Raw genomic sequence first — 25,772 nt, forward strand, 5'->3', positions numbered from 1 at the left:
CTTTTGAGAGAAGGAGAGAGAAATGGTCAATAACATCTTAGTATTATCATGGAAAAGTTTTGATCTTATAGACCCCTCAACACCCAAAAGGTGTAATCAGTTCTACTCAAGTAAGATTTAAATATATATATATATTTTCTGGTCTAAGATTCTTTTCAACTTTACTCAGAAAACGTATACCTGAAGGGGGAGGGGGAGGGTGCACAGATGAGTCTGTATGTGGTTGGTCACAGAAATGACAGAAAATAGTTATTTAATCTGAATCTGTACCCTGCTGAAAACTGCCGTTATTTTTCATAACACTCTCCTGCCCCTTGAGAAATGAAAACTGGCTGATAGTTTCCTGAATGAATAATTTTCGTTAATCTTAATCATGTGATGTTGTTGAGCTAGAATGTTGACTCAACTGATTGGTGAGGGGTCATCTTGCATCAGATATGGAATCAGGACTTCCACCGAAATCTTAGCTCTGGAAGTTGATTTTTTTCGTGGGAGTTGAGAGTGGGTGGGCATGCAGAGCGATTACACAATGGTTCTCAAAGTGTGTTCCTTGGAATAGTAGCAGCAGCAACAGCACCTGGGAATTGTTAGACACACAAAACGTTTGGCTCTATTCCAGACCAACAACTCAGAGATTCTGGAGATGGGCCCAGCGAACTGTTTTAACAAGGCCTCCAGCTGATTCTAATATGCTTAACTTTTTGGTAATGTTCAAGGACTGCTGGTATGCTCTTCTTTTCTTTTTTTTCCTTAAAGATAGGGTCTTGCTCTGTTGCCCAGGCTGGAGTGCAGTGGTGCCATCATGACTGACTGCAGCCTTGAACTCCTGGGTTCAGGCAATACTCCTGCCTCAGCCTCCTGAGTGGCTAGAACTACAGAAGTATGCCACTACATCCAGCCAATTTTTAATTTTTTTGTAGGGATGGGTCTCGCTATGCTGCCCAGGCTGGTGTCAAACTCCTGGCCTCAAGAGATGCTCCTGCCTTGGTCTCCTAGGGAGCTGGGGTTACAGGCCTAAGCCACCGTGCCAGGCCTCATGTGGTCTTTTCCGCGGTTACGTTCTAACAGTGTGACCTCCATCCCTTCTCCCTCTTCACTTCCTTCTTTCTTTCCTTCCTTCCATAAACATTGAATGTATGGATCCCTTTTTGGTGTTTTTAGACACTTCTTAGGAAAAGTACGCATTGATTTGCACATGTGTGTCCACCTGTAAACATCAAATTAGTGCAGGCCAAATTCAAAGAAACTAACTCTTAAAGAGGCCAATTAGTAACGCACAGGTAAAACCTTGATAAGTATGATTCTCTGCCTGGGACCTCATTCATCCTTCTCTTCTTGACATTGCCTCATGGGTTTGGCTGCCCCGTTTTGAAGTTACCCAAAGATTATTCTGCCATGGACTCTGTTTTTTAGAAATTCAAGACTGAAGGCTCAGTAGAAGGGGGTTAGCTTAGAGGATTGAGCCAAAGGTAAAATGATTTCTGGGCAGAAGCCCAGAGTTCTTGAAGGATGTTCGTTAGGCAATGTGAACGGCAGAATCAGCAGTCAGAAGCGGCTGAGAAAGGAACCACACGGACAATGTCCAGTCGTACAGGGTAGAGTGTGTGTGTTGTGTATTTACATTAGTGCTAGGGCTTTCCTTGGGATTCCCGAACTGGGAAGCTGGGATGAGATGAATGTAAACCTACTTTTCTTTATACTATATATAGGGTGGAGAGAGTTCCATAGCATTCATGCTTTAATGAACACAAATACATGAAAATAAGATGGAGAGTTCTAGTGGTTTTGCCCTTCCTCTTCAATGACGAAGTTGCTATTTAGAAGTGGGTAGCGCTCGCTGTCTGATGGGACTGAGCTGGCGTAGAGAGACAAGGTTGCCACTGCCCAGTGTCCTGTGATGTGACTTCAGAGCTTCCAAAACCCAGGCAAGCACAAGGGATGTCTCCTGGGCGAGCATTTAGCACCTTTGATTTCACTTGGGCTTCATGACTTCTGTTGTCTGTTCTCGGCTTCTTACCAAGAAGTTCTTCTTTTGGTTTTCTAGATAGTTCTTCTACTCTTCCTCCTGTAGTGGTGTAACAAAGTCACGGTCATATGTGTAACATGGCACCAAAAAAATGTGGTCCCCACTCTAAACCAGTGTGTGCGCCACCATGCCTGGCTAATTTTTGTATTTTTAGTAGAGATGGAGTTTTGCTATGTTGGCCAGGCTGGTCTCGAACTCCTGACCTTGTGATCTGCCCGCCTCGGCCTTCCAAAATGCTGGGATTATAGGTGTGAGCCATTGTGCCTGGCCTAAGTTTTTATATAGCAGACAATAGCTGTGGAACAGGAATAATAAACAGCAACTAACTGTGCTAAATGATTTGCGTGCAGTAAAGCACTTAGTTTCTAGCCAGCACTGTGCTATAGAACTTTCTGAGATGATGGAAATCTTCTGTAGTTGTGCTGTCCAATAACACAGACACGTGTGGCTAGGGAACACTTGAAATGTGGCTAGTGCAACCGAGGAACTGAATTTTTAATTGTATTTAATTTATTTGAGTTTAAATACACTTAAGTATCCACAGGTGGCTAGTGGCTACTGTATTGGACAATACGGTCTTAGCCTTCTCCCAGTCCTTATTTGGCTCATGGGAATTCCTAATTACTCCCTACTTTGCACAGAGTTCCCATAGCACAAGACTCCAAGCAGAGGTGTGCTGGTGATGTTTAACAAGCAGCTCTCTGATGACAGTTGCCTATCTTCCCTGGTGTAAATCCTCCTTCCACACACAGCTTCCAGCTGGCAATGTGACATCACTGATCACGCTGTTGGGAAGAGATGCGCAGTAGCCACTGTCAAATGGTATTTCCACCATGCGGACACAATAGATGTAAACCACCCAGGAAACAAAGATAACAGTAAAATGTAGCAAATAATTAGGAAGTGATCAGTTGTAAGTAATTCTTGCCTTTGTTTTTAATATAATTTATTGAATTGTAAATTCAGATACTTTAATTTTTTTTTTTTTTTTGAGACAGCATCTCAATCTGTCACCCAGGCTGAAGTGCAGTGGTGTGATCACAGCTCACTGCAACCTTGAACTCCTGGACTCAAGGGATTCTCCCACCTCGCCCTTACCAGTAGCTGGGACTACAGGTATGTGCCACCACGCCTAGCTAATTTTAAAATGTTTTCGTAGAGACAAGGTCTCACTTTGTTGCCCAGGCTGGTCTCAAGCAAGCCTCTCACCTTAGTCTCCCAAAGTGCAGGAATTACAGGCAGGAGCTACTGCTCCCAGCCTAAATACTTTAATTTTCCATAATGGTTATGCTTAAAAACCAGTTTGCAGAAGTCCTGAAAATTTAACCGCTGGCTCTCACAAGCCACTGTGAGCCTTCTGTAGCACATCACAGGCTCCTGGTCATTGCCCAAAACAAAGAAAAAATATTTCCCCAAACAAAACTCTCTTTGGCTGGGCTACAGTGATCTCTCGGTAATTCAAATGCAGCATTTCTGTTGCCACAAGAGGGCACCATGAGTTGATATCAGATTCTAGGAAGGCTTTTGGACAAACTGACTAGAGGGGTCATTTCTAGATGTATGTTTGAGTCTCCCCAAAGATTGTAGTTCTGGGAGACCTTGTGGGAACTCACATAGGTTCACACAGTTATTTGTTTCACAACATAAACACTGAACCATTCCTACTTCCAAATAGCTTTGTCCTCTGGGCCCAAAGGCTTTTGATCTTCAAACTAACAAATGAAAAAAATCCTTGCGCGGTGTTAAGGCTTGTCAAGTGTTCAGCCTGAGGAAGGAGAGGATGCAAGTACTGAGTACATGTACAACATGTCAGCCATGTCACATCCTTCCCCTCCTGGAAGCCTAAAATGACACCTTAGGAGTCAGCTAACCCCTTAGAGAAACTGGTAGACTGTCGGGTATATGAATCATTCCTGCTACAATAACCCTGGGGAGCTTATCATTTGCACTGCAGTAATTTATACTTTTTAATTCCCATGAGGAAAATTAGGAGTATGTTATGGACCTGATGACCCATATAAGAAGGGAAGAGATATTTTGTTTTTCTCTCTGGCTGGGCTAAGGGCTTCGGTTTTGGGGGAGTGGATCTGTATTTTCTCAGGGTCTCACTGTGGAGTTTGTATGAGGGTTGGCCAGAGTGTATGCTGGCAGGGGTCAGGGAGGCCTTGGATAATCAAGAGAGAGACACAGTGAGTTTCTAGAGTTTACTTTTTCTTTCTTTTCTTTTTTCTTTCTTTTTTTAAACAGAGTCTTGCTGTGTCACCCAGGGTGGAGTGCAGTGGTATGATCTTGGCTCACTGCAGCCTCCGCCTCCTGGGTTCAAGCGATTCTCCTGCATCAGCCTCCTGAGTAGCTGGGATTATAGGTGCGCACCACGACACCCAGCTAATTTTTGTATTTTTAGTAGAGATAGGGTTTCTCCATGTTGGCCAGGCTGGCCTCGAACTCCTGACCTCAAGTAATCCTCCCGCCTCGGCCTCCCAAAGTGCTGGGATTACAAGCGTGAGTCTGGCTAGCTTCCCTGATTCTTAATGCTGTCAGCCTAGTGCGGTGATCCTCAGAGTCTGCTCCCTGGAACTGCAGCGTCAGTATCACCTGTGAACCTGATAGAAATGCAGATTCCCAGACCTAAGCAAGACGACTGCATCAGAGACTCCACAGGTGGGACCCAGCAATCTGTGCTTTAACAAGCCCTCCAGATGATTCTTGCAACAAACGTTTTTAAGTTGACACATAATAGTTATACATATTTATGAGGTATGTAGGGATGCTTTGATACCTACAATGTACAGTGATCAGATCGTGGTATTTAGCATATCCATCATCTCAAACATTTATCATTTCTTTATGTTCCTACAGATGATTCTGGTGCTAGTTCAAGTTTGAAAACCAATGGCCTGGTGTAGGGTTGTCAAACCTGGATGCATACGTATTAGATACATCTGAGGGGCTTTAAAACGTACGACTATCCCAGACATAAAAGGCCACGTGATTCCATTTACACGAAATGTCCAGAATAGGCAAATCCATAGAGACGGAACATACAGTGGTGGTTTCCCGGGGCTGGGGAGAATGGGGAACTTGGCAGTGTGGAGCTTCTCTTGGGAATGATGGAAGTATTCTGGAGTCAGTGGGGATGGCTGTACAACATTGCAAACATACTAAATACCACTTACTGTGGTTTGAATACCTCCCCAGAGCTCAGGTGTTGGAAACTTAATCCCTAATCCAGCAATGCTGACAGGTGAGATCTTGAAGAGGTGATCAGGTCGTCAGGGCTCTGCCTCGTGAATGGATTAATGTTGTTATTGCAGGAGTGGGTTTGTGATAAAAGCTGAGTTCAGCCCCTCCTGCTCTCTCTCTCGCTCTCTTGTCCTTCCACCTTCTGCCACGGGATGACGTAGCACAAAGGCCCTTGACACATGGGGGCCCCTCGACCTCAGACTTCCCAGCCTCCAGGAAGGTAAGAAATAAATCTCTGTTCTTTATAAGTTACCCAGTCTCAGGCATTCTGTTACAGTAGCACAAAATGGGTTAAGATACCACTGAACTGTACACTTTATGACGGTTACATGATGAATTTTATCTCAATTAAAAATAGGTACTGATGTCTTGGGCTCACCCCCCAGAGATTCTGATTGGAGCCCAAGCATTGATATCTTTTACCTTTTTTTTTTTTGAGACAGAGTTTCACTCTTGTTGCCCAGGCTGGAGTGTAGTGGCACGATCTTGGCTCACCGCAACCTCCGCCTCCTGGGTTCAAGTGATTCTCCTGTCTCAGCCTCACAAGTAGCTGGGATTACAGGCGCCCACCACCACGCCCGGCTTGTTTTTGTGTTTTTTAGTAGAGACAGGGTTTCACCATGTTGTCCAGGCTGGTCCTGAACTTCTGATCTCGGGTAACCACCTGCCTCGGCTTCCCAAAGTGCTGGGATTACAGGCGTGAGCCACCACACCTGGCCTATCTTTTAACTTTTTAAGTTATTATGCTGTTTTGGCTGAACAATCTACATAAGCTACAAAAATATTTCTTATTGCAGCAAATTTGTTCTTCTATTGTTGCAAATGAAGATTCTCCCCAAATTCAAAGTGGGTCACAATGGTTTTGGTGACAGGATTTCCCTCGTAAACCTCTCTTACAAGATGTCACAGCCACGGGAGAAGCACAGTCCTTTGGACTGCCTTCCTTTTCCTGTGGCATTTACTGGTATCTTGCCACTCACTGGTATTTTAGATGACTCTCTCCTGGATGTTCTAAGATGCATCCAGGGTTGAAAATCTGAGTTAATGCAAAAAGACCACACATGGTTTACATTCCTGGTCAAGGGGATGCCGGTGTGAGCTTCTGTGGATGGGAGGGTGGGGAGCACAGGATAGGCAAAGCTCAGCATAGATGCTGCCCTGGGTCCTCTATAGGTAGGGGCTGGGTGGGAAAATCATGGGCTCTAGATTCAAGTTGCAGTGCTGGCCTCTGCTGTGCCATCTTCTTCAAGCTGTTGCATCTCCCTAGGCCACAGCTATTCCAAATGTTTCTGAGAAGGTAGATTTCAATAATGTTTATAAAACAAGCATCAAGCCTGGTGTATAGTGGGTGCCTAACGAATGTGAGTTTCCTTTGCCTTCCTGTTTCCCTGGTGTTTTAATTTTTTTTTTTTTTTTTGAGATAGAGTCTTGCTCTGTTGCCCAGGCTGGAGTGCAGTGGTGAGATTTCTGTTCACTGCAACCTCCACCTCCAAGGTTCAAGCAATCTTCCTGCCTCAGCCTCCCGAGTAACTGCGATTACAGGCACCTGCCTGTAGAGATAGGGTTTTGCCATGTTGGCCGGCTTGTCGCAAACTCCTGACCTCACGTGATCCACTCAGCCTTGGCCTCCCAAACTGTTGTGATTACCAGCGTGAGCCACCGCACCCGGCGGTGCTTTAATTCTTTTTGACTGACTCCGAGGCATGGATCGGCCTCTCCCTTTGCCACTCCCTGAACTGCAGCTGATTAGAGAGAGCATGGAGGGGGGAGGGGGGAGGCAGGGTGGGGCTGGGTGCAGGACTTTGATCTGACCATGTGCTGCCTTGGTGATGCCACACTTACCGTCTCCGCTGCCAGGTAAGCCCACTCAGGAGGAGGACGCTGATCAGCAGGAAAACACAGCCGGCCACTGTCAATAGAGAGAGGGAGTTCAGCAAAGGGCCCTGGGCTTGGCACGGGGGCAGCAGGAGCCAGGACCACAGGGCAGGCTGAGGACACCCCAAAGAGCAAGGCGGAGGCTGCAGCCTCTCTTCCCTGTCTCAGGAGGTAGGTCCCTCCCCATGGGATTTCCTAGGAGTCTTGAGGAACAGGGAAGGGAGGACAGGGTGAGGGTGGAGGGAGCTTCCCCTCAGGAGGCACCCTTCTCTCACACAAGCCCCTCAGAAAGTCTCAGAGGCCAGGCCTCGTTTAAGGACACCGAGAGCGCCTGGTAAAAGAAATGTTGAAATATGAAGATGATGAGAAGCACATTAATGTCTCCTGAAAGGGTTCGGGTTTTCCAGACACTGCTCTGCTGAGGTTCTGGAGGCTGACGTTTATTTACTTTCCAGGCAGATGCAGACTCAGAGTCTGTTTTTCCCTCCTACCAGGAAACAACGGCAGTGTTTCTGGAAGCCTGTCCTCTCTGCCTGGCTACATGGCTCCTTCCTCCCACTCTTGACCCCTGGCAGAGGCCCAGGGTACAGCCTTTCCAGATCAGCTTGAGAGGAGCTGATAGGGCTGACTTGAGACTTCGCTCACAGCATCCTGTAACTGGTTCATGGGATTCCGAGTTATGTCAGTATCTGGATTAGTCTTTCACTCACACATTTTGCAGTGTAAGGAAGGGGTCCTTTCAGTCAACCAACCAACCTACCAATCAACTAACCAACTAACCAACCAACCAACCTACTAACCTACCAACAAACTAACCAACCAACCAATCTACCAATCTATCTACCAACCAACTCACTAACCAATCAACCAACCAGCTAACCAACCAAACTACCAACAAAACTACCAACCAACCTACCAATCTACCACCCTAACAACTAACCTACCAACCAACCAACCTATCAACTTATCAACCAACCCACCAACCAACCTATCGACTTACCAACCAGCCCACCAACCAACCTATCAACTTATCAACCAACCCACCAACCAACCTATCAACTTGCCAACCAACCTACCAACCAACTAACCCACCAAACTACCAACCAACTAACCAACCAACCTGCCAGTCTACCAACCTACCAACCAATCAACTAACCTACCAACACACAAACCAACCTGCCAACCAAGCAACCAACCAACTAACCAGCTAACCTCCCAACCTACAAACCAACTTGCCAATCAACTAACCAACCTACCTATCAACCTACCAACCAACCAACTAACCAACCTACCAGCCAACCAACTAACAAACCTACTAACCAGTCAACCTGTCCATATCTCGGCCTAGTGTACATTTTGTCCACAAAGCCAGTGCCCCACTCACCTGCTACCTGGTACTCTGTTGTAAATATGAACGTCTCCATGGTTGAAGCCATTTCTGTCTGTATTTGAAAATCTGTGAAAAAGAGATAAAGAGAGACACTCCTGCTACCGTGACTTTAGGACAGCACGAGGCTAAAGGAAGTCAGGGCGTCTCTGTGAATGAGAAGCTCAGAGGCTGGTGGGAGACACGTGGTGGTGGTGAGGGCAGGTGTTCCATCTCTGCCTGGGGACCGTGCTTGGTCCTGGTCCTGGGTTGCCTCTTTCTGACATTTGCTTTGGGGCCTGCAGGTCACTGAGGCCCTGTCCCTGCTCAGAGGGAGAGGAGGCTGCTGTGGGCTTCTCCCCTACAGGTCACCTCCACCTATCTCCCTGAGCCTGGCTGCTGGCCACCCCTGCCCTTTTGTACTAGGCCTCTGTGGTCCAGCGTTTGTCTTCTCCCGCACCTGCTGTTGTGACGAGGCAGGAAGTCTCACTCTCAGGATGGCCTTCGGGGCTTGCCTGAGGCTTCTCTTCACCTGGGGGAGAGAGTGAGTGATGCTGGTGGAGCTAAAGACAGGAGTCAGGGCCTCACTCCCACCCCGCCTGCCCCAGGCAGCTGGCCCCAGATACACCCAAGGAGGCAGGAATCCTGGTGTGGGCACTTCACCGGGGATGCCACCCCACATGGTTCCACACCAGCGGCACTGGGAAGCGGTGAAGTGGTCTCAGCAGAGCAGACGAGGCTGAATTCTAACTCTGACCCTGGCTGTCCCCAAAACTCTCAGCAATGCTTTCTCCCCAGCCTCCCTCCTCAGTCCTGGTTTCCATCTGTGACTTGGAAACAGGTCATAATAATACGAATGCCATTGAACCATTGGATGGAGCAGAGATGCACTAAGGGACAGCTGCTTCTGTGCCAGGCTCTCCACTCCTCCTGAGGGGTCAGTAACCCTGGCTGTGCCCTGCCTCTCACCCTCTTCCAAGGAAGCAGCAGGCATTCCCTGGCTGTCAGGGTGGCCCAGGGAGGCAGCTAAGGGAACAAAACAGCCTCCCTAGGGAACCCAAGAGAAGGACATGGAGTATAAGAAGTGCAGTGAGCAAGAAAACCAGGAATACTTGTGGTTGAATGTAAGTCACCTTTTTTTTTTTTTGAGACGGAGTCTTGCTATTGCCCAGGCTGGAGTGCAGTGGTGTGATCTCAGCTCACTGCAACTCCACCTCCTGGGTTCAAGTGATTCTCCTGCCTCAGCCTCCCAAGTAGCTGGGAGTACAGGCACCCACCACCACGCCCAGATAATTTTTGTATTTTTAGTAGAGACGGGGTTTCACCATGTTGGCCAGGCTGGTCTCAAACTCCTGACCTAAAGTGATCTGCCCACCTTGGCTTCCCAGAGTGCTGGGATTACAAGCGTGAGCCATCATGCCCAGCCTGCATGTAAGTCACTTTTGATTGTCGTGATACTAATAAGATTTCAGAAGGAAGACAGCAGGAGACCTCAACATTGGTGGGCTGAGCGTTTGCATGCATGTGTGTGTGTGTGTGTGTGCGTGTGCACTGAGTAAGTCCCGACTCTGCACATTTTATGTTTATTTTTACAAGCTCAGCTGGGGAATGGCACAAGGGGAAGGAGCATGCTGATCGCAGAGTGCTGTTCAGATCATGCATTTACACGATCACCAGTAAGAGGAAAAATGTGTGAGTGGGAAACTGGACTTGCCCTTGGAGCCAGAGAAGGCCTTGGTGGCTTAGAGAAGTAGTGGACTCAGGACCAACTAGGGTGCTTAGGAGAGAGCTTTCCTTCTCTTCTGTCTCCAACCTTTCTCCCCACTCATGGAACAGGGGGACCTTCATTGAAGGAGCCCTTAGAGTCCGTCTGGTCTATTTAAATTTTTTTTTTTTTTTTTTTTTTTTTTTCAGAATGAGAAAAAAACGGAAGCCCAGGGAGATCAAGGGGCTTGTCCAAGGATACACAGCAGGAGCGGTCAGGGATTCCACCCTGGTCAGCCTGATGGAGAAAAGCAACATTGTGGACCCCAGAAGGGAGCCACCCTACCTGGAAACTGACTGGTCTCCGTTTCACTTGTGCATATGAGCTGGGGCTGGGTCCACCTTGTCTTCCCATGGGTCATTTTGCAGACGCTCTCAGCAGGACCTCTGTGTAGAGCCCTGTATCCCTGGACGCACTGGTAGTAAACCATCTGCCCCACCACAAAATGATAAATTCTCTCTGTGGCTTCATTTTCCCACGGTGGAGGTTCCCTGCAGTGACCTGGAAGATGGAAGGAACACTCTGAAGGCAAGTTGGGGACAGCACCGCGAGCGAGTCCAAGTTGCCTCTTGCTAGGGACTGGACCTTGGTTCTTACTCTTTTGACTGCTTGCTCATCCTTTCATTCAACCAATATATGTTGAGAACGTCTGAGTGTGGGGAAGTTTGCTAGGCCCTGTAGGAAGGCATGAAGACCCTGTCACTCCTGCAAGGGGCGGACAGTGGATTGCGTAAGAAAGGCATGTGAAGGATAGCAGACATTGGCAATGGGAACACAGAGGAATGAGCGATTCATTCTGGTTCGTGCTGCCCCGAGAGAGGAACGCCACAGCTGCCTCTTGGAAGACAGGGCAGGCGTTGACAGTGGACAGGAGTGGGCGGGGCAGTCTCAGCTGAGACACAAGGGCAGGCTCAAGCCTATTTGGGCCAATGGAGCATGAAGACCACCTTGGATTTCTGCTGGACAAGTGAGGAAGCGCATTCTTGGGGGCAGCGGGTGGGCATCTTGGGATGATGGTGGAAGGACTGGGGCCAACACCAAAGCCAGGAGGAGGGACGGGCTGAGGGAACCTCAGAGAAATGGAGCACCATCTCTGATCAAGCCACACCTGAAGCTTGACACACATGCGCCCTTTCAAGACGTTTCAAAATTTCCCATCTCCAGAACTTTCCACTCACCCAACTACATCCCAGGCCTGACTGACCTGTGGCCTGAGACCATGTCTTGTTCTGATTAAATCTCCGAATTCCCCACCCACAGCCCCCAACCTGGACATATGGAATTGTATGTGCCCTCTAACCCCAGCCTGTGAAACTGCACACGTGCTCTGAACTTCCAGACTCTCCCCAACCCTGCATACCCAACAGAGACTCTGTAAATGTCCTACAGAGCCTCTGCTCCAGCAGGAAGCTGGGTGGCGCTGTCCCAGGCTGGCTCCTGCCGTGTGGCACCTTGAACATTATGACTGAACTTGTGTTTTGGTCTCAGGATAAAAGGTTGTTTGACAGCCAGTACAATTCATAACTGTCTAAACATGTTTGAATTGGGTTTGCTTCTTTCCAACGAAAACACCCAAACTGAGACAATCTTTGAAACATCCCTCAGGCAGAGCCAGCCTTCGAGAAAGGACAACAAGCACTGGCCTCTTTGAAGCCTTCCAATAACTATGCAGGGTGATATGGGGGAAGTAGAACAAAACAAACAAATGTGCTTGGAAACACCATTCCAGGACAAAGTCGGAGGGGGAAGGAGTAAGAGCATCATGTTGCAACTGTGCCCCTAGATTAGTCTGTTTTAAAAAATAAAATAATGGAAGCTGTAAGTAAATTCAAACTCTTTTAAAGTAAGTGATCAGCAGAAAGTTTCCTCATCTAATCTGGGAGACCTGAGGTCTGATTCCAGCCCTACTATGTGAGCTTAGCCAAATCTTTTTATCTTTTCTGTATCTCAGTTTCTTCAGTAAATTGAAGTAACCCTTCCTGGTCCTGACTCATTGCATTGCCAGGCTCAAATGGGATGGTATCTCATACAGTTCTTTGTAAGGTTGTAAAATCAGCAAAGGGCTCTGAAGTCTCCTAAGATTAGCCTGACCTTAGAAAGCTCAATTCTTCCTAGCAGGTTCTGTGTTTTTTTTTTTCTTTTTTTGTTTTGTTTTTTTGAGGGGGTACAGAGTCTGCCTCTGTCACTCAGGCTGGAGTGCAGTGATGCAATCTCTGCTCACTGCAACCTCCACCTCCTGATTTCAAGCAATTCTCATGCCTTGGCCTCCTGAGTAGCTGAGACTACAGGCGCCCACCACCATGCCCGGCTAAATTTTTATATAATTGTAGGGACAAGGTTTCACCATGTTGGCCAGACTGGTCTCGAACTCCTGACCTCAAGTGATCTGCCACCTCAGACTCCTACAGTGCTGGGATTACAGGCGTGAGCCACCGTGCCCGGCCCATTTTCTTCACACCGTGACAGAATCCCGATTCAGTCATGGGAAAGCAGAGGGCAGACAAGGGACAGCCACAGTGCCCACTCATGCACAGACTGCTGGCCAGGACACATGCATCTGGAGCTTTTGAGACTCACAAGTGTGGCATGCATATTTTACAACCTTGCCCTGGAAGAAATACCGAGAAGCAAATAATTTTTTTGCGGTGCGTTTTCTTGTGCTTAAGGGGAAGACACAGAGCGTTTCCTTGAGGGCAGGGATCATTGTCACACTCTTGTTTGTGTCTTCTATCAGCAGGGCCTGGCACACAGACCCAACAGACGCTTTTAAGTTGAGTTGAATTTGGGTTGAATTCTATTTGGCCAGTTACCAAACCAGGGAGTAAGCCCAGACCTGGATTGGCTGCCGTCAGGTTGGCTTCAGTTGCTGAGCAAACAGCCTTTGAGCAACGCTGCACTAGTTCTTGTCTGCAATGATGTCTTGGGAGGAGGGAGCCACACGCATGTGTTTATAGAAGGCAGGGCAGACTTTCTTCCTCTGGGTACATGTCATCTGCCTGCAAGAGAAGGGTGCGCTCGCAGGAGTTAGCTGGAGGACAGATTCATCTCTCACCTGGAAGGCTCGCTTGGTCCACCGGCTGCATTGGACTTTGAATTTCTGTGGTTTTTCTTTCTTTCTGTTCTTCAGGTTGAGGTGTCACTTGTTTTGTTGTGTTCCGAGCGGCTAGAAAATATAGATGGAATGATGCAGATAATTTCACAAATGCTTCATAGAAAACACTGTTCATGTATTCATTCACTTGAGAAGCACACCTGTCCAGTGCCCACGATGTGTCTGGTGGTGTCTGTCTGCTGAGCCTACAAATACGAAACCAGAGCATGCCCTCCCAGCACCGGCCTCTGGGCATTCAAGTGTATATGACAATGCCCACGACATGTTTTTGAGCGTGTGTATGCGTGTCTGTGTATGTCGTGTATGTTATGTGTGTATGTGTGTGTATCTCACCAAAAGGGACTCCTTGCTTGCTGTCAATTGTCTCTGTGTTGTTTGACAGCAGCAGGAGTGGTCTCACTCCACAACGCACTGATCCTTTGCTCCCTAAGGCTGTTCAGAATGCTTAAAGTTAGAGATGACAAGGAAACTTAACACAATGACAAGGAAACTTCTAGAACAGCCCTCTCTATTGTGAAGAGTTTGGCAAAGGAGTTGAGTCTGAGTGCCCCAGTGAGGGGGGTGATCAGTATTCCAGCTCAGGATAAAAGAGGGTGTCTAGGTCAGGTGTGGTGGCTCACACCTATAATTCCAGCACTTTGGGAGGCTGAGGCAGGAGGATTGCTTGAGCCCAGGAGTTTAAGACCAGCCTGGACAACATGGGGAAACCCCATCACTAACAAAAAATACAAAATATTAGCCAGGCATGGTGGCATGCGCCTGTAAGGTGCAGGCAGGAGAATCACTTGAGGCCAGGAGTTCGAGACCAGCCTGACCAACATGGTGAAACCCCATCTTTGCTAAAAATAAAAAAATTAGCCAGGCATGGTGGTGCACACCTGTAGTCCCAGCTACTTGGGCAGCTGAGGCACGAGAATCACTTGAACCCAGGAGGTGGAGGTTGCAGTGATCTGAGATTGCACCACTGCACCCCAGCCTGGGCGACAGAGCGAGACTGTCTCAAAAATAAAAATAAAATTGTGTGGCCGGGCACTGTGACTGATGCCTGTAATCCCAGCACTTTGGGTGGCTGAGACGGGCAGATTACTCAAGGTCAGGAGTTCGGGACCAGCCTGGCCAACATGGTGAAACCCCATCTCTACTAAAAATGCAAAAATTAGCCAGGCATGGTGGAGGGTGCCTGTAATCCCAGCTACTCAGGAGGCTGAGGCCGGAGAATCACTTGAAGCCAGGAGGCAGAAGTTGCAGTGAGCCAAGATCGTGTGCCATTGCACTCCAGCCTAGGCAACAGAGTGAGAATCTGTCTCCAGAAAAAAAAAAAAAAAAAATTGCGTTTAGTGAATGACTTTTCAGGAACCACTAAAATTAGTTATGCTGTAGACTGGACTGGCCCATTTGTGTCTATAGGGCTGAGTGAACAAAAGCTGGGCTCTGTCTCACTCTTTGCTGCAGTTCTCTTGTTCTTGGTAGTCACAGAAGGGACACTTACCAGAGCTTGTGCATTGACATTGGTTGTCCCAGGATGAGTGGCTAGAGTTTCCTGTACAGAGCATATAGAGTGACCCGCTTTTTATTCTGCGGAAACCTCTCTTGCACTCACAGTTCAACATGGTTCCTTCCTTGTAGACCACAGCTTTGAAGGTGGCATGTGCGACCTCTGGTGGGTCATCGTCACAGAGCTCTGCAAAGCAAAAGAAGCCTATTAGGAACTCAAGAGGCCCCGGGCAAGTACTCACATATTTAATCCTATAATGACTTAATCACATATTTCTTCACTTTATTTAAAAGATGTTATGCCCTACTTTTTGTGAGAAAGCAACTAAGGCTGCTACCATTGTTCTTTAGAAAACTTTGTATCAGAGCTGGCTCAAAAGTTAGCTACAACCAAGCTCCTCTCCAAAGCACAATGTATTTCAAACTAGATGAGTAGAAATTAATGAGGTTTTATTCTGAATATCCCTCATGTCAAGCAAGTACGGAGAGAGGACAGTCAAGGAATGTGAAGAAAGGAAGCAGCAAAGTTACGTACATTTAATTGAGGGGCAAAATGTGTCTGTGCAAAATACTTTTTAGGATATACGAATTGTTAGACTTTCTATAATTAATGACTGCGCCATTTTTTGAGAAATATACAGAAAGTGCTTCACTCAATGTCTGGCAAATAGGAAACGTGTATTTCTCACCCACCTGCCCACCTCTGAGTTCACCAAATACCTTCTTATGTTATGAAGACCTTACCCTCCCTCAGCCTGAAAAATGGACTCTGGTATCTCACCAAAGGCACCAGAAACAGTGGTCAAACATCAAACTATTAAAAGGAAAAGTGGCACAGGTCTAATCAGAATAATAATTCCATTGTCTACTTTGCAACAAGTTCTCTGCTTTAAGAGATTAGATTCTGGGGGGAAATATCACATGCTGGATAAAGGAAGTGGACGGGGAGATGACAGGGACAGGAAGAGGCAGGAAAGCTGGAGTCTGTGGCCTCTCCATCGATGGAAGCCCACACGGAGGCTGATCAGGGCTGCTGGCTGTACTCATGGCTGTGGGATGGCTGGTTGTGTATTGGTCATTCAGGTTGAGTGAAGCTTCTCTGCGCCCTTAGACTCTGCCCAGCATCTTGTCCTCCGGAAGACCATCCCCATCCAATGCCTCAGGACTCTCCTGTCTCCCCTAAGAACTGAAGGTAGGGAGGCTGGGTGCAATGGCTGATGCCTGTAATTCCAGAACTTTGGGAGGCCAAGGCGGCTAGATCACATGAGGTCAGCAGTTCAAAGCCAGCCTGGCCAGCATGGTGAAAACCACAGTCTCTACTAAAAATACAAAAAAAATTAGCCGAATGTGGTGGCATGTGCCTGTTGTCCCAGTTACTCGGGAGGCTGAGGCAGGAGAATCGCTTGGACCCAGGAGGCAGAGGTTGCAGTGAGCCGAGATCACGCCACTGCACTCCAGCCTGGGAGACACAGCGAGACTCTGTCTCCAAAAAAAAAAAAAAAAAAAAATGAAGGTAGGGAGAAATCAGACAGCTTGACCCATCTCTAACCAACAAGGGACTAAGCAAAAGCAATTTAAATGAGCTCCATGGTCCAGAAATTACAGTGGAACAGGCAACATAAGCGCTCAATAAGTGCTGGTAATCTCATGATAAGGCAAGAGCAGCAGCGTGGTGAAAGGGAGAAAGATGGGTTTCTAACTTCTAGCTCCAGCAGCTTACAAGCTACATAGTTTTATTATTTTACTTCTCTAAGGCTCAGCTTCGTGGTGTAATAATTATTATTTTATTGATTTAATGATCATAGCAAATAATATACTAAGGTAACTTGAAGAAAGCCCGGAAAATAACAGGTATGGAATAGATGGTAGTTCTAGTTCCTTTCCTTTTTCTCACTGTCCAGAAGAAGAGAATGGTAATTCAGATAGAGACTGGACTGAAGTTTACCTTAACCTTTAACTCCTGCGAAAGTTTGTCTCTCTGTACTTCTCGTATCACTGGTACCATGTGTTGGCACTTATTATAGATCACCACCAACCAATATTTTAAGTATCAGAAGATAAATCTGTTGCTAAAGCAAGACATGGATAATAATCAGAAAAACCAGTGAAGACTTCTGCTTCCAGCCATCACAGAGTAACTGGGACCAAAACTTACGTTTCTGCTGAAACAGCTGTAAAACCAGCCCAAATGTATGCAGCAAGTGCTTTCAGGTGCTGAACAACAGGCAGCTCAGGGCTACATGATTTGGGAGGAGGGAAACACATGAGAGGTGCCCACAGTTGCCCTGGCTGCCTTCCTGGGGTGCTTTCCTTCCCGGCAGCACCCAGGTGGACCCCAAGCAGAGTGGTTTCATTGACGTGACATGACTGGGATTTGTGGGGTGGGGCTCTGGAGAGGGCACTGCATGAAGGGCACCCCAAAAATATGTTTAGGGGTCCACCTCAGTTTCTTAGTCAAGAGCTGGTCTGAACCTGAACAGGGCAGAACTCAGTGAGATTTAGCCCTGATTGTCCATTGTGAGGGCTGAGAGAAGAATAGTTATACTAAGTTTTATTTATAAAAACAGGTGTCTGAGCTGTGGGTTGTAGTTTTCCAGTCCTGCTCTAGAGAAAGAGACATCCCTAGGATGAATTTCAAAACCAAAATAGACCTGCCCTTACAAAGATTAAAACCAAGCCTAACAGACAAGACGATGCGCTAGTCATTTAACTGCCTGTCAGAGCAAAACGCATTACCTTTTAAAGGACCATAAGATAATCCAGACCCTTTATAATGAATAGTTCATAATATCCAGCAAGTTAAAAGAAAATCTAGACATGTGAAGAAACAGGAAAATGGGACCTACTTGACCTACTCAAAAAAGTGCTCAATAGAAACAGACCCGTAAAATTGGGTGCGGTGGCTCATGCCTGTAATCCCAGCACTTTGGGGGGGACAAGGCAGGCGGATCACCTGATGTCAGGAGTTCGAGACCAGCCTGGCCAACATGGTGACACCCCATCTATACTAAAAATACAAAAAATCAGCCGAGTGTGGCAGTGCATGTCTGTAGTCCCAGGTACGTGGGAGGCTGAGGCAGGAGAATTGCTTGAGCCTGGGAGGTGGAGGTTGCAGTGAGCTGAGCACCCCAGCCTGGGTTACAGAGTGAGTGAGAGTCTGTCTCAAAAAAAAAAAAAAACAGACCCCTAAAATGACCCAGATTTTGGAATTAGCACAAAAGGAGTTTAAAACACTTGTAATTATGCTCAATGACTTAAAGCAGAGGTCAGTAAACTACGACCTGCAGATTTGCTGCCATTTATTTATTTATTTATTTATTTATTTTTGAGACAGAGTTTTGCTCTTGTTGCCCAGGCTGGAGTGCAATGGTGTGATCTTGGCTCACTGCAACCTCTGCCCCCGGGGTTCAAGTGATTCTCCTGCCTCAGCCTCCCAAGTAGCTGGGATTCCAGGCGTGCGCCAACACGTCCGGCTAATTTTTGTGTTTTTAGTAGAGATGAGGTTGGCCAGGCTGGTCTCGAACTCCTGACCTCAGCTGATCCACCTGCCTTGGCCTCCCAAAGGGCTAGGATTACAGGAGTGAGCCACTGTGTTCAGTGGTTTATTTTTATAAATAAAGTTTTATTGGAAGAAAGACACACCCATTTATTCACATTTTGTCTATGGCTGCTTTTCTGCTATAATGGCAGAGTTGAGTAGTTGCAATGGAGTAACATCGCCAGGTAGCCTAAAATATTTACTCTCTGGCCCTTTCAGAAAAAAATTGCCAACTGCCAATTTAAAGAAAAGATGGTTATAATGAGTGAAACAATAGGATATCTCAGTAGATAAATGAAAACTAGTAATTTTTTTTTCAGATGGAGTCTTGCTCTCTTGCCCAGGCTGGAGTGCCGTGGTGCAATCTTGGCTCAGTGAAACCTCTGCCTCCCAGATTCAAGTGATTCTCCTGCCTCAGCTTCCCAGGTAGCTTGGATTACAGGCACATGCCGTCATACATGGCTAATTTTTGTATTTTTAGTAGAGATGGGGTTTCATCATGTTGGCCAGGCTGGTCTCCAATTCCTGACCTCAGGTGATCCACCTGCCTTGGCCTCCCAAAGTGCTGGGATTACAGGTGTGAGCCACCATGCCCAGCCAATATTTTTAAAAATAAAAAATTAAAACTAAAAGTTACAATATCTGGAATGAGCCTAGCCGGGGCTTGAAGGCAAATCAATAGAAATTATCCAAACTGATGAACACAAGAAATTTGAAAAAGAATGGACCTTTGGCATGCTGTAAGACAATATCAAATAGCCTAACCTACATTTAATTGAATTCCCAAGGGTAGAGGAGAGAAAGAATGGAGCAGAAAAAATATATGAAGAAATAATGGCCAAAGATTTTTGAAATTTGATGACAGATACTGATTTACAGATCCAGATGTTCACTGCACCAAGCAAGAAACATATAAAGAAAAGCACATCTAGATACATCATAGCTAAACTGCTGAAAACCAAAGATAATGAGAAAATCTTAAAAGCAGCCAGAGGAAAAGGACACGTACCTACAGGGGAACAATGACGAATAACAACTGACTTCTCAACAGAAACAATGGAAGCAGAAAATAATGGCACAACATATACAAAGTTTTAAAAGAAAAAAACCCATCAGCCTTGAAATCTACCTAGAGACAATATCCTCCAAAAATGAGGGTGAATTTAGTATATTTTCAAATAAAAGAAAGCTTAGAAAATTTATTATGGCACATCTGCATTACATTAAAGAAAGATTTTCAAGCAACAGAGAAATCACACTAGCTAGAAACATAAATCGACATGAAGTAATAAAGAACACTGGTAAATATTTAGATAAGTGAAAAGACCACTTTTTGTTTTTACCATCTTTGAAAGACACCTGTTTCAAACAAAAATAATAATATGGTATGGTGGGTTCTGTTGAACATGTAAATGTAAAATATAGAGCAGTTCTAGTATAAAAGTTAGGGAGAATGGAATTGTACTGTTTTAGGTTTTTATATCATATAGAAAATGGTACAATATTAAGTAAGTAGATTGTGATAAGTTAAGGATGCATACTGAATAGCCTAGAGAAACCACCAAATAATACCACAGACAGTGTAGCTAAAAAGAATATTAAATTTGTTTGGTTAGCCAAACTGAAGAGAGAAAAGGAAGAATAGAGTAATAAAAATAGAAAGGGAGCAACTAAGAAACAGATAGCAAGAAGGTAGACTTGAAGCCAACCCTATCAGTAATTACATTAAATATAAATGGACAAAAATCCATACCTTAAAAGACAGAAACTTTCAGACTGGATTAAACAGCAGGGCCCAACTATATGCTGTCTTCAAGAGAACACACTTTAAATACAATAAAAATGATGGGTTGAGAAAAAAGGATAGAAAAAGATATAATCTACAAAGATAAGCATAAGGAAGCTGGTATGATTATATTAATATTAGGAAGTAGATTTCAAGATAAGGAACATTATTCTCAGATAACATGATTGTTTACTTAAAATTACTGAAGTATCTGCAAAATGACTACTAGAATTTAGCAAGTTAGCAATTTCAGTATATATACATATATATATATATCACTTGTAGTTAGTTCTATATACTGACACAACCAATTAGAAAATTAAAAATTTAAAAACAATTGTATTTACAATTACATCAAAAAACATAAAATGTTTGTAAATAAGTCTACCAAAAACTTGTAATATCACTAAACTGAAAACTCTGAAATACTGCTGAGACGTATTTCAAAAGAATTAAGCAAATGGAAAAATATACTATCTTTATAGATTGGAACATTCATTAAAAAAATCTATTCACCTTAAATTGATCAATTAATTCAAGGCAACTACAGTTTAAAAATCCAACACAATTTTTAGTAGAAATTCGGAAGTTATTTCTAAAAGCTCCTTAGAAACACAAAAGACCTAGAATATCTAAGACAATCGTAAAGATGTATACATTTGGAGGATTCATGACATCTGATATTCAGGCTTTCTATAAAACTATGGAAATCAAGGCAGCATAGTATTAGCCTAAGGACAAACAGTAATGAAACAGAGCAGAAAGTCCTGAAATGGACTCAACTCATGTTTGTTCAACTGATTTTTTTTTAAACAAATAAATGTGCCAAGGAAATTCAATGAGAAAGGAAAAATCTTTTCAACAAATGCTTCTGGGGCAAATGGATAAATACATGAGAAAAAACTCACATCTTATGCAAGAATCAATTTTATTATATATATAAAGATAAAGATCTATATACTAGGTCTATACCTTATAGATGTAACCATAAAAGGCAAAACTACAAAGATTTCAGAAGAAAATTAAGGCAAATGACTTTGCAAGTTGGAGATAGGCAAAGATTGCTTATAGAGGATGCAAAAGCACTAACTATAAAAGAAAAAAATTGAGAATGTCTACTCATCCAGAGACATTAAGAAAATGAAAAAGTAGGCCGGGTGCGGTGGCTCATGCCTGTAATCCCAGCACTTTGGGAGGCAAAGGCAGGCAGATCACAAGGTCAGGAGATCGAGACCATCCTGGCTAACACGGTGAAACCCTGTCTCTACTAAAAATACAAAAAAATTAGCCAGGTGTGGCGGCGTGCGCCTGTAATCCCAGCTGCTAGGGAGGCTGAGGCAGGAGAATGGCATGAACTTGGGAGGTGGAGCTTGCAGTGAGCCCAGATTGTGCCACTGCACTCCAGCCTGGGAGACAGAGTGAGACGTCATCTCAAAAAAAAAAAAAAAAAAAAAAAAAAAAGAAAAAGTAAATGATAGACTGAGAGAAAATGTTTGCAATATATATATTTGTCACAAATACTTGTGTCCAGAATACATAAAGAAAAACAAAGCAATAGTAAAAGGCAAACAGCCCAATAAATGGGCAAAGACTTGAACAGTCACTTCGCCAAAGAAGATACATTACTATCAATAAACACTTGAAAGTGTGTTTAACATCAGATATCAATAAAATGCAAGTCGAAAACCATGATGAGATAGCCCACTGGGGAAATGGAGGAAATGGATAAAAGACTGATACATCAAATACTGGAGAGGAAGTAGAACTACCGGAACTCTCTTATATTACTGGTGGCAGTGTAAGTAATGCAATTACTTTGGAACACTATTTGAAAGTATTTTGGCTGGGCATGGTGGCTCATGCCTGTAATCTCAGCACTTTAGGAGGCTGAGGCAGGTGGATCATTTTAAGTCAGGAGTTCGAGACCAGCCTGGTCAACATGGTGAAACCCTTTCTCTACTAAGGAGACAGAGGTTGCAGTGAGCTGAGATCACACCACTGCCCTCCAGCCTGGGCACCAGAGTGAGACTCTGTCTCAAAAACAAACAAACAAACAAACAAACAAACAAACAAAACAAAAAAAGAAAGTATTTTTATTGAAGTTAAATATATATCTACCCTACAATTCAGCAATTCTACTTCTAGTTACTTATCTAAGAGGAATGAAGGGATGTGTCTACAGAAAGACTTTTATAAAATATTTATAGTAACTTCTTTCTTTTATTAAGCCCCTTCCATTCTAGGACATAGTAGCTTTATTAATAATAACCAACTCAATAATTCAAATATCCGTCATTGGGAGAACAGACAAGTAGCTTATGATATAGTCATACTATAGAAACCACTCAAAAATAAAAAATAATAAACTATTGATACAGGCAATATTGATCAATCTCAAAAATGTTATGTTGAACAAAATAAGCTAAACATGAAATAGTGCATACACTTTGCTTTCATTTAGATGAAGTTCAAAAAAAGACAAAAGTTATATCCAGAGACAGAAAGCAGACAGTGCTTTCTTGTGGTAGGTGGGTATTGACCAGAAGGCAGAAGTGATGAAAACGTTTTTGCAGCTGTACACATTTGTCAAAACTCATCTAATTGTATGCCTCAGATCTGTGCATTTCTTTATAAGTAATTTTAGCTCAACAAAATCAACGAGAAATATACTTAGCAACTCTTTTGTAATTATTCATTAGCACAAATAACCAGGATTGACCTCAGATGTTTTTGGAATCTGAGATGTCAATCACAAGCCAAGAACATTTCTAAACACATCAATTTGAAAAGAAGGAAACAAATTGTCTTGGAAGCTATTTTGTGCCCTTAGAAACTCTTGAATGCCATGAGAGTGCGTTTTTCTAGATGATGTCATGGGCATTTTCAGAGTCATCATAAATTAGCCCGAGTATCTGAAGAGGTCATGCGGGAACAAGGGGAAGTTCCAGAACTTCTTATTCTCACAGACTTTCCCTTCATAAATAATCTTTCCTGGAATTTAGGAACATGACACCTCCAGGTCTGTAGCTCAGTAACCACTAAAGAGCTTGGCTATAATCCTTTTCCCTGAAAGGCCTTGCCAGGAAGTGCCACACATCACCTGAAGGCAGCAGGAGGTAGAAGAGTGTGTGGAAAGGTACGCTGGAGGGTTGCTCTTCTTCAATCGAATAGCAATAAATTTGGGATTTTTTTTTAGCCCTTCGCAGTGTAGTGTTATAAAAGCAGCAACAGAACAACATCCAAAAAAAGAATAAAAAATAATTTGTCTAAAAGTCTTGCACAGTAATAACAAGGAGGATTCCATTTATATGACTCTAAAATGTTGAAATCATCTTTCCCTATATTATCATTCTTTTATTTTTTAAGACAGCATACAACCGTCCTCATTCTCTAGTTTTACTCACTAACAATACTAAAAATTACTTCTCAAAATTCAGCTAACAAGGGCTTTTCTCTGCCTTTACACTTCCTCCTGTCTTTCCAGACCCACTTCCTGCTTCTCCCAATGGGTCTTCTCAACATAAATCATTCTCTCCCGGAATATTTTCCAATTCCCAGCTCTACGCACTCCCCCAGCTCACACCACAAGGGACCTGGGAACTTGGGAGGCAGACAGAATTTTCCTTAGAAGAGGGGAAGGGGAATATTTTTCTCCCTGTAATTTTAAAGTATTGGCACGATTCTGGATGTAGACATCCCCTTCTTTTCTGAGAGTATTTGAAGTGTCTGGTGCCTACGGACTGTGGGAAAATTTGAGATGATCAATTTGGGAGTTGGAGGTGGAGGTGTAGGGCGGTAAACACTCAAGTCTTAGAAACTGGGGCTCCCCACCCTGCACTAGGGTCTCACCCAAAGGAGTTGGCACAGGGCTGAGAAGCAGTGGGGCTCCTGTCCACCCTGTCCATCACCTACTCCTACCAGGCAACTGAGTGGTATTTAGTCTGCAGGACTAGCCCAGAAACTTGAATGGGACCCTGAGAGAGCCAGGGGTCCCTTGGGCCCCCACTAGGGACTTTCTGTTTGCCCTGGGTCTCCCTGTATGGGCAGGGATGGAGAGTCAGGGCCTGCCTTCATGGCAGTAGGCTCTGAGTGGGCGACTGGCAGCAGGCCAAGTTCTATGTGGGCTTCCCAAAGCCACATTCAGGCTGGACGGAGCTGCTCTTGCACACAGTTTCTGTGGGCTGGATTTTCTCTGTTGCACACATGCTTAGTATCTGTCTCTCCCTTTGTTCCTGAGTGGTGGGCCCCACGTGAGGCTCTGAGCAGGCTGTATCTCTATTCTGGCAATAAAAGTACTCTGGACACTGTTAAGGTGAGAAAAGAAAAGAAATTGGGTCTCCCAAGAGGACAATACTGAACCACGGGCTCTGCGGTGATGTGGCCTTCCTCTTTAGTTTTTGTGCCTTTTATGTGAGCAGAGGGAAAAAGAGACAGCCAGCAGTTATCATTAATCCTGAAAATGCCGAGGGCTTTGGCCTGGGACCCACACCAAGACAGAGTCAAACCGGGCTCTTCTAGTGTTGAGCGTGTTTCACATCTTACGTTGGATTTTGCTGTGGATGCTCATTAGACAGACACGGGCAGAATCCCAGTTGTTCCTCGTCCTTTTCCATATCACCTCCATCATTGTGGCTGAAATACACGATCATGGGTGTATCTTTCCTTGTAGATTTGTTGCCTCTAGGAGTTCTGTATGCAGCTGAAGGGTAACACCCCTTGGGAGCTTCTGCCTTGTCTGGCTGATGCCTTGGCAATCGCAAGTGACAGTGACGGAGAGCCACCTCCTCTGGAATGCATCATGAAACAGGTCTGGGAGAACGGAGGGTGCAGATGAGGGGCCCTCGACAATGCTTCTCTTTGCACTGTGGGGTTTCCCCTTCAATGGATTGCTAAAGATTCAACTTCTCTGTCTCCTCGTGTGCCCGCTAGAAAGGGAGAAGCCAGGCATTTGTAGTCCTCCTGCCATAGATGACCAGAACGACCTCACCCAGGACAAACGACGACAGATTTAGGAATTCAAGCCAGCTTTTCTGACTCCCAGCCACCTGCTCTCTCCTTTCGAGTGTTTGACTCCACTCTCAGTCACTCGTCACTCTTCCCAGAAGGACAAATGTGCAGCTTCTATGTCTTGGATTTCAAATAAAAGACGAGGAACTTGGTGAAATGATGTGGTCTTTGCCTTCTGCGTCACTCTATGCTCCTCCTGGCAAGAGGCCCCATTTTTCTTGCCACTGAGGTTAAGTGAAAACAAAACAAAACAAACAAACAAAAAAGAGGCCCCGTTCACAGTAAAGATAAACAGCAGCCTGGGCAGGCCAGCGGCTCTTCCCTGATGTGGAATCATGAGCCCTCTTTCTTCGATTTTGCCACATACCCGCAACTCCACTCCCATAATCTGAAAGCTGTCCCTTTAATTTTTACCACTTCATTATTAGAATTGGAGTAGAACTAAAATTATTTTTTCCCTGAGCTATTTTTGTGTCCCTTGAGTTAACCAGAAACACCAACCCTGGAAAGAGATGTGGGGGACAGTCATTTTAGAGAGCGGACACCACTGCTGAAGAAGA

At 44.9% G+C, this 25,772-nt stretch overlaps 1 protein-coding gene across 3 annotated transcripts in view; it reads right to left on the bottom strand.

The window, feature by feature from the left end:
- Positions 1-132: 132 nt before the first annotated feature.
- The window catches only part of IL2RA (interleukin 2 receptor subunit alpha), a 50,719-nt gene continuing 25,079 nt past the window's right edge, over positions 133-25,772 (bottom strand). The window contains exons 2-8 of one of the 3 annotated variants that reach the window (XM_054436463.2): positions 14,877-15,068; positions 13,328-13,438; positions 10,561-10,776; positions 8,971-9,042; positions 8,529-8,600; positions 7,112-7,178; positions 133-2,065 (exon numbers count right to left, since the gene is read on the bottom strand). In XM_054436463.2, coding sequence (XP_054292438.1) covers positions 2,041-2,065; positions 7,112-7,178; positions 8,529-8,600; positions 8,971-9,042; positions 10,561-10,776; positions 13,328-13,438; positions 14,877-15,068 — 755 coding nt within the window. In that variant the 3' untranslated portion in view covers positions 133-2,040. Of the gene's footprint in view, positions 2,066-2,585; positions 2,812-7,111; positions 7,179-8,528; positions 8,601-8,970; positions 9,043-10,560; positions 10,777-13,327; positions 13,439-14,876; positions 15,069-25,772 lie in introns of those variants that run through there. The other 2 variants (XM_054436462.2, XM_054436465.2) reach the window with 2 other exon arrangements.

This window comes from Pongo pygmaeus, chromosome 8, assembly GCF_028885625.2.
Source record: "Pongo pygmaeus isolate AG05252 chromosome 8, NHGRI_mPonPyg2-v2.0_pri, whole genome shotgun sequence".
NCBI classification, from domain to species: domain Eukaryota; kingdom Metazoa; phylum Chordata; class Mammalia; order Primates; family Hominidae; genus Pongo; species Pongo pygmaeus.